This window comes from Hemitrygon akajei, chromosome 7, assembly GCF_048418815.1.
Source record: "Hemitrygon akajei chromosome 7, sHemAka1.3, whole genome shotgun sequence".
NCBI lineage: Eukaryota > Metazoa > Chordata > Chondrichthyes > Myliobatiformes > Dasyatidae > Hemitrygon > Hemitrygon akajei.
The window spans coordinates 182,460,023-182,469,395 of NC_133130.1; the positions used below are offsets into that span (position 1 = coordinate 182,460,023).

At 39.1% G+C, this 9,373-nt stretch overlaps 1 protein-coding gene across 3 annotated transcripts in view; it reads left to right on the forward strand.

Moving 5' to 3' along the window:
• Positions 1–9,025, forward strand: part of golga2 (golgin A2) — an 87,130-nt gene extending 78,105 nt beyond the window's left edge. For all 3 annotated transcript variants that reach the window (XM_073052812.1, XM_073052814.1, XM_073052815.1), the window contains 2 exons: positions 2,464–2,635; positions 5,615–9,025. In XM_073052812.1, the coding sequence (XP_072908913.1) occupies positions 2,464–2,635; positions 5,615–5,868 (426 nt within the window). In that variant the 3' untranslated portion in view covers positions 5,869–9,025. The remainder of the gene's footprint in view (positions 1–2,463; positions 2,636–5,614) is intronic.
• Positions 9,026–9,373: the final 348 nt, after the last annotated feature.

Here is a 9,373-nt window from a genome sequence, read left to right on the forward strand (position 1 = left end):
TATAAAAATCACAAAGAGGAGGGGTCCCAGAACAGAACCCTGGGGCACACCACTGGTCACTGACCTCCATGCAGAATATGACCTGTCTACAACCACACTTTGCCTTCTGTGGGCAAACCACATCTGGATCGACAAAGCAATGTCCCCTTGGATCCCATGCCTCCTTACTTTCTCAATAAGCCTTGCATGGGGTACCTTATCAAATGCCTTGCTTAAATCCATATACACTACATCTACTGCTCTGCCTTCATCAATGTGTTTAGTCACATCCTCAAAAAATTCAATCAGGCTTGCAAGGCACGACCTGCCTTTGACAAAGCCATGCTGACTATTCCTAATTATATTATCCCTCCAAATGTTCAAAATCTGCCTCTCAGGATCTTCTCCATCAACTTACAAACCACTGAGGTAAGGCTCACTGGTCTATAATTTCCTGGGCTATCTGTACTCCCTTTCTTGAATAAAGGAACAACATCTGCAACCCTCCAATCCTCCATAACCTCTCCCGTCCCTATTGATAATACAAAGATCATTGCCAGAGGCTCAGCGGTCTCCTTCCTGGCCTCTCACAGTAGCCTGGAGTACATCTCATCTGGTCTCTGAGACTTAACTAACTTGATACTTTCCAAAAGCTCCAGCATATCCTCTTTCTTAATGTCTATAAGCTCAAGCTTTTCAATCCGCTGTAAGTTATCCCTACAATCACCAAGATCCTTTTCCGTAGTGAACACTGAAGCAAAGTATTCATTAAGTATCTCTGCTGTCTCCTCCAGTTCCATAAACACTTTTCCACTATCACACTTGATTGGTCCTATTCTGTCACATCTTGTCCTCTTGCTCTTCACATACCTGTAGAACGTATTGGGGTTTTCCATAATCCTGCCTGCTAAGGCCTTCTCATGACCCCTTCTGGCTCTCCCAATTTCATTCTTAAGCTCCTTCCTGCTAGCCTTATAATCTTCTAGATCCCTATTATTACCTAGTTTTTTGAACTTTTCGTAAGCTTTCCTTCTTGACTGGAGTTTCAACAACCTTTGTACACCATGGTTCCTGTACCCTCCCATCCTTTCCCTGTCTCATTGGAATATACCTATGCAGAATGCCACACATATATCCCCTGAACGTTTGCCACATTTCTTCTGTACATCTGTTCCCAATTTATGCTTCCAAGTTCCTGCCTGATAGCTTCATATTTTCCCCTTACTCCAATTAAACACTTTCCTAACTTGTCTGTTCCTATCCCTCTCCAATGCTATGGTAAAGGAGATAGAATTGTGATCACTATCTCCAAAATGCTCTCCCACTGAGAGCCTGACACCTAACCAAGTTCATTTCCCAATACCAGATCAAGTACAACCTCTCCTCTTGTAAGCTTATCTAGATATTGTGTCAGGAAACCTTCCTGAAAACACCTAACAAACTCCACCCTATCCAAACCCCTTGCTCTAGGGAGATGCCAATCAATATTTGGGAAATTAAAATCTCCCGCCATGACAACCCTGTTATTATTACACCTTTCCAGAATTTGTCTCCCTATCTGCTCCTCAATGTCCCTGTTACTGTTAGGTGGTCTATATATAAAAAAAACACCCAGTAGAGTTATTGACCCCTTCCTGTTTCTAACTTCCACCCACAGAGACTCAGTAGACAATCCCTCTATGACTTCCTCCTTTTCTGCAGCCGTGACACTATCTCTGATCAGCGGTGCCACACCCCACCTCTTTTCCCCCCCTCCCTGTCCTTTCTGAAGCACCTAAAGCCTGGCACTCTTCCTGCCCCTGAACCATCCAAGTTTCATGTTGGTAAAACGCCAATTCAGCTGTTGTGAGGGGAAAGATTTATTTTTGGTCTCATTGGTCTTGAAAGTAGCAAGCAGAAATGGCCAAGGTTGCATAGAAACAAACTCTGGTTTAGCAGCCATTTGTTTCAAATGGTTCTGAGGCCTATTATGCAGTGTTTCAGTTTAGTTCATGTGGGTGTTTAGTCCACGTTATTGGACTATGGTCATAAGACCATAAGAAGCATTAGGGAAACTGCTGTTGGAATGTGGGTGAAGAACAAATAAATCAAAGCAATACCTGAAGTTTAGATGAAATGATGTGCATGTGTGAATATTTTTTTTTCTCTGTGTGACTTCTTAATTAGTCCTTAAGTTGTCCCTACTTTAAGTGTGAGAAAACTGGCCAAAGAAAATTCTAATTTTGGATCTCTACAGACAATTAATTCATATTTTAAATTATCCCTCGAACCATTTCAGAATAGTTATTACTGAATTGTTTAAATTGAGAGTAGTTACATTCATAAGAGAAGTAAAAATAGTTCAGATCTCAGAATGATGTAATAGAGCCATTTTTCTAATAATAAAATTGGAGTTGTTTAACGTTGATTCAGACAGATAACCTTAATTTATGCACAAGATATTGTAATATGTACTGTTTTAAAATCAAGCCTGTGTATTTTCAGATGAAGCTGGCAGAATTACAACAGCTGGTGTTGAGGCTGGTGGGAGAAAGGAACGAATGGTACAATAAATACATCAATTCCACAAAACTGTCAACGCACCCACTGGAAGATGAATCACTGCAGCAGGATTTACTGGGTGATGGATTGGAGTTAACGTCCACACGTACAGAAGGTCTGTGATGGTTTTACTGCAAAACTCCTGGGACTTTGTCATTGCACACCTCTAAAAATGTGGAGTTAAACAAATCCCATTAACATGATGCTAACCTGTGTTTTATCATGCTTTTGACTTGGTTACCACCAGTCACTAATAAGGATGGATGTTTAAGTTTGAGAAATTGTATCCTGGCTCTCTCCATCTCACCCAAATGACAACAGTAGTGGTGTACAATGCCTATCAAAATATCCACCACCCCCCTTGAAGTTTTCATGTTTTATTGCTTTACAACATTGAATCACAGTGGATTTAATTTGGCTTTTTTGGATGATGATGTATTTGATGATGTATAGTGTTTGCTTATGCCAAACATAGCATTTAGTCTGATGGCCAAAAAGCTCAATTTTGGTTTCATTAGACCATAGAACCTTATCCCATCTGACTTCAGAGTCTCCCACATTCTGGCAAACTCTAGCTGAGATTTCATGTGAGTTTTTTTTTCAACAGTGGCTTTCTCTTTGCCACTCTCCCATAAAGCTGCGACTGGTGAAATACCCGGGCAACAGTTGTATGCACAGTCTCTCCCTTCTCAGCCACTGAAGCTTGTAGCTCCCCCAGAGTTGTCAGTGGTCTCTTGGTGACCTTCCTCACTAGTCCCCTTCTTGCACGGTCACTCGGTTTTTGAAGATGGCTTGATCTATGCAGATTTACAACTGTGCCATATTCTTTCCATTTTTTAATGATTGACTTAACTGCACTCCAGGGGATATTCAGTGACTTGGAATTTTTCTTGTATCCATCTCCTGATTTATGCATTTCAATAATCTTTTTACGGAGTAGTTGTTTGGAGTGTTCTTTTGTCATCATGGTGTTGTTTTTGCCAGGATACTGACTCACCAGCAGTTGGACCTTCCAGATACAGGCGTATTTTTACTACAATCAATTGAAACACCTTTACTGCACACCAGTTAATCTCCATTTAACTAAATATGTGACTTCTAAAACCAACTGCTGCACCGGTGATGATTTGATGTGTCATGTTAAAGGGCGGTGAATACTTATGCAATCAATTATTTTGTGTTTTATTTTTGTAATTAATTCAGATCACTTTATAGAGATCTGTTTTCAATTTGTATCACAGTGGATTTAATTTGGCTTTTTTGACATTGATCAACAGAAAAAAAGACTTTTTTGAGTCAATGTTGTAAAACAATGAAACATGAAAACTTCCGAGGGGGGTGAATACTTTATATAGGCAGTGTAACAGTCTCAATTTGCTTCTGGTAAACTTTTCATCCACTTTAGTCTGGACTGTCAGGGACAGCTATCCAGCTTATCCCTTAAGACCATTGAGCCTTGTAGTGAACATATTACCCTCTTCCCACCACAGAGTACTAATGCTGCACTTGGTACCACTTGTAAGAGGACACGTTGGGATTGTAAATTTCATACTTTTGTACAGTTTCCCCATTGCTCCTGAATGACCATCCCTGTACCGCAAAAAGCTTCTATTTTGCAATCAATTTTGAAATATTAGACGGGGGAAGATCTTGCAATCCACAAGGGTTGACTCTGAGTTCTGGTTAAATTGAACGCTCTTGACTTCCCCATAACCTTACAGGTGTAAAGGCATAGAGTGATGTGGTCATTTAATGATTTTTGGAATCTGATACATTTAAAAACTTCTGTAGCTGTGGTTTGTCTTGTACACATGTTCGGCATTCCTTCGTTAGCTATGTTTATCCCCGACCAGGTCAGATTTTGCCGTGAGTTCTTTGCTCCGCTGTTTTTATTTACATTCTTTCAAGTAATGTCGGCTTTGCAGGCTAAGTCATGGAAAATTTAATTTTAATCCATAACTACCATTGAGCAGGTGCCACCTTGAATTGTTGCAGTCCTTTAAGTGTGGAGATCCCTATAGTGCTGTTGGGGAGAGAGTTCCAGGATCTTGACTGAGTGACTGAAGCAATTGTGATTTCCAGCTCAGATGTGTGGTTTGGAGAGAAGCCTCCAAATGGGTAATATTTTTTGCAACCCTAACTAGCAGAGCATGTGGATTTGGAATGTGTTTTCTGAGATGGCTCTCATTTATGGCATAAGCTCCCCAATGTTGGTGAGAGGGATTTTACAGGGTCGACATGGCATTTTACTGTTGTCCTTTCCAGTGCCTAGTTCATTTTCAGATGATTCGTATTTTAAGATTTACTCTGATAATAATTATGCAATGGCTTTAGCAACATTTTGCAGCTCTTGTTTTGCCAAAGTCAAGTTTATTGTTCATATACAAAGTAGTGGTCACAGAGGGGATATGGTAGCATAGTAGTTAGCACAATTGCTTTGCAACATTCACAAGAAAAAATACAAACATAAACTTACTACAATTCTTGCAAGAAAGGACACAATTAGCATTAAAAAACAATGTTCCATAATAATCCATTTAAGTGTCCTAATCGTAATAATTTAAGATTTTTGTCTCAGTTGTTATGTGTGTTCCTTTCAGGGGTAGATGGTATTCATATAACAAAGTTGAACATTGAAAAGTTAGGCTGAAACATTGAGGTATCAGCTGTAACCCTTTGAAGAATAAGGTGGGTGGTGAGGTATGAGGCTGCAGGGAACAGAGGTTGGATTATAGTGAGCTCTTCAAGCCCCTGTACTGCTTGGTCTGGGTGATGCTGAAAGGAATCTGTGCAAGGGTTACTCACCTCTTGGCCGTGAAATGACTTATGGTATAACACTCTAGGAAGGTGCAGATTTTAAGAAGTCTTGTCCTCAGTAGAGGGTACCATATAATCGTACTAACAGACGAGTGATGAAGAAATCATTCAGTGTAAATGTTTGCTTTGATGCAAGTTGAACTAAATGTCACTCTTGCATATTTGTGAATTGTATTCCTGCAAATACTTACTTCTCTCAAAATTTCTAGAACACTAGACTTAAGAAGCTATGATGACGCAAAAAAAGACTTGAATTTATTTGCTTTTTTTCCTCCAGAACTACAAGACATTAGCTTGGCAGATGACACAGAATCTCCAGCAGTTTCACTGAAGACCCATCCATCCAGCACGACCCCTGTTCCTAAAGAGAACTTGCCCTCCGAGGACCACACTACTAAACAGATCATGCAACTTCTCGAAGAAATCCAGAACCCGCAAGCCAGGCAGAGCTCAGCCCTGAATTATTCCACCAGTATTCCCTTCTTTTACAGGCCTGATGAAAATGGTGAAGTGAAAATTGTAATTGTCTAGAGATGCTTTTGACTTTGTGGGAGAGATTTGTAAATTGGTAGAGATTTAAATTTAAGAGTGATAATGAGGAGGAATGCGAGAAATGAGACCAGAGGCTGCGGTTCTATAAAGCAACAGTGTTAATCTCGCATGTTTTATTTTAATGGTACATTAGAAAGATTACTGTAGCTCTATACTGAGTTCATGAATTTCGGTAAATAGTTGCAATGAGACCCTACAAAAATAATCATACAGATTTCAAAATTTAAAAATCCAACCCCCAATAATTCCCTTTTCCATTTTTCAAAGATACAAGTTCTTGTAATTCTCAATTAAGATTGGTAGGGTTGTCCCAGTCAGTAGCCATTTGATCTGTTTGCAATTGTAGACTAATTATATTGTATCATCAAAGTTCTTTGGAAACTCAGTGCATTTCTTGTTACAACCAGAAAGCGATAGGGAATTGTGATAATGTAATAAATCTGAAACAGGTTTGTCTGGCCATTTTATATATTAAAAATTTAGAAAAAAAAGTTTATTTTTTTAAGCTGCTGAAAAAATAAGTACTTTTTACTTTACAAATGCATTTTGTAGGACTATCCCGGTGATTAGCAGGTAAAGACATTGCCATATGTGTGGAATGAAACCCATCCAGACCAGAGGCTGCCAAGTTTGATCTTGGCTTTTGCTGGCATCAGCTGGAGACTCCCCCAGAGTTGCTGCACATACCTCCTAGCGCCTCATTCGAGAGTGGGAAGAGGAGGGAGTAAAGAATGTTCAGTCTCTGCTGATCAGTGTCGGAGTGTGCGGCTATAAGGTTGTCAAACAAAGTGATCATTGGCTTAGCCTCAGTCATATTGCCTTTTGACTGTCATAGCCCCAGTCTTGTACTTGAAGAATGCAACAACTGATGAGGTTCTAAAGGTTTGCTATCACCTACTGAACCACTAGATGGGAGGAGGGAGCATCATAATTAGGGGAAACAAATGCATTTCTAAAGCAGGTATAGAGGAGAGGTAGAGATCAATAACAATCCTTTTCAGAAGAGCTGATGCCTGTTTTCCATTTCACTGTACATCCTGGATGATCTATAAGTCTGAGAGTACCACAAAGAGAAATTACAATGCAATTTCCATTTATGCTGCAGTTTGAGAAAGGAACATCTAAATTCACACATGCAGCGTGGTTGTCACAAAAGTGCCTGATTGAGCGCAGCCAGCTGAGGAGAATGTACAGCCAGCAGTGTGTATAGATAATTTTCCTTTACTTTGGAACACAACACTAAATCAATACCAACACAATGTGGAATGTTCATGCAAAAGCATCTTTTGCTTTGAAAGGAGAAATGTGTTCACTTCAGCCATGTAGTTAGTACCAATTGCCAGATACCTCAACAGCAATTGCTGTTTGTTAACTGGGGCTTCTGTTTGAGCAGGTGAAATATTTGCTGCTATCCTTTTTTTTAAACTCCGAGCCCATCCCTTAACTTGCCAACATTTAGTCTTCTTCCAGCTTGACTGAATTCTGCATCATATGTGAGAAAAATATTAACCCTGTCAATTTATTTTATTGCTCTGGTTTTAATGAGGTGTAGATTAGTGAATATAATATAAATGAGGGGAAAATATCAGGCGCACACTAAGCTTCAGTAGTTGTATGAAAGCTTTTACATATAACTGAAATGGAATGTGCCCCCATAAACAAATCAATAAAACAAGCAATTCTTCAAACTCCTGAGCAGCTGGGAGTTCTGATCTCAATAGAGGATATTCTTTCATTTCCCAAGGAAAGATTTCTTACTGCCTGACAGTTCTTTTAATTTTTCAGTATTTTAAAGAGTCGCTGTCTGTTCCGTGAGCTTTCCATTTCACTCTCAGTTACTGAAGTATTAGTAGAATGGAAGCACTTGAACAGTGGTGGTGCAACTGGTTCTCTATATGCAAGCAGAGTGGCAAAGTGATTAGTTACTGTATCCGTATGTGGTTCAGATTGTGAAGTGTGACTGTAAGTGACTAGAATATAATGTGCCATGGTTAGTTACCTGTATATGGGCAGGTGATGAAGAATTATGCATCTGGTTGTGTCTTTCTAGGAGGGTTAAACATTACTGAAGAATGTAAAACATGGAATTTTTTTTTAAGTACATTCTCTTTAATGTTTGTGTTTGGAAAATTATTTTGCTAAACGTGATTTGACGGTGAATAGGGACAAGATTGTGTGCCAATTTAAATGCATGGTTTAGAAGTAACTTCGGTGAAAATATTGTCAATTGGAAGTATTCCAACAGACAGAGACTTGTGGGGGCCACCTCTGCATTGGTCCTTGGCGTAAAATGTCATCACCAGTTCTGCATTTGCCTCTATGCAATCCCCAGGCTTTGTCGGTTTTCTACTTTGTGTGAAAGTGTAATTCCGATCCAGTGATGGATAGATGGGCTCTTCTGTGTACTACATTGAATTTGGTTTAACGATGATCAGACCAGTGGCTAAATTTTGAGCATCTTGAGAATTAGGAATATTGGATGAAATCCTCCTCAGTTATGGAAGTTTTCCTTAAGTCAAATCTGACACTTTATTTTCTAGCTAATTTATTAGTAATTAACATTTTTCAAAGCAGAGTCCCTTATTTTTAAATGGAAATGCCCCTTGGAGCGCAACAGTAGATGTATCGGTGGTGTACTGTTGTTTTCTCGGTTTATATTCCCAATGGAGGTTGGGAAAAGTTGCTTTTGGCGTACTGTTGCACATTGTTGCAAAGTGAGGGGGTGTGGGAAAGAAAGAAGCAAAAGGCCACAAGACTCAACTTGTTTCTGGAACATCGTTACGTTCAGAGTTGCCATACTGTGTAAAAATGATTAAAGACAAAGATTGATATAGAGCCTTGCATTGCAAGGTACAAATAATTTTGTAAATAGTGTACTTGTGTAACATTTTGTAAATTCATTGCGAAGAAGAGAAGGGCAGCAATTTAACCTGCTGCTCGTGATGTATATCCATAACTTGAATCTAATTAAAAGGAAGCAGGGGATATGATTTCAGTATATTGTGGTATTTATTTGGGGATGAAGAATACATTTTAAAGAATGAAGAGAAACACATGGAAAAAATTGTCTGCATTATAATACTGATGTGATCCTGTTAGACTTTCTTGTATAAATAAATTGATTCAATAAATTGAACTCGCTACTTTGTCATCTCATAATTTTGATTAGATTTTGATTCCTGTGGGTGGTACTCTAAATTCGGTTTAATGATGAACACAGTATAGTAATTTATATGCTGGTAAATATCCTTGCTTGAGGCTCCTCCAGTGGTTCTGCAATCAAATGAAGACAAGTTTCAGGTCTGATATCCAGGCTGCGTTGGTATCTGAAATCAGCTGTGCACCTTTGAGGTTGCTACAATAAACTACTGTTTTGCAGGAAAAGTATTGCACATCACGAACAGGAAAAACAATACCATAACATCTGTTGATTACGACATGATATATTGAGAAGGGCATAAAACTGAAAAGTAGGAGCTTTTTG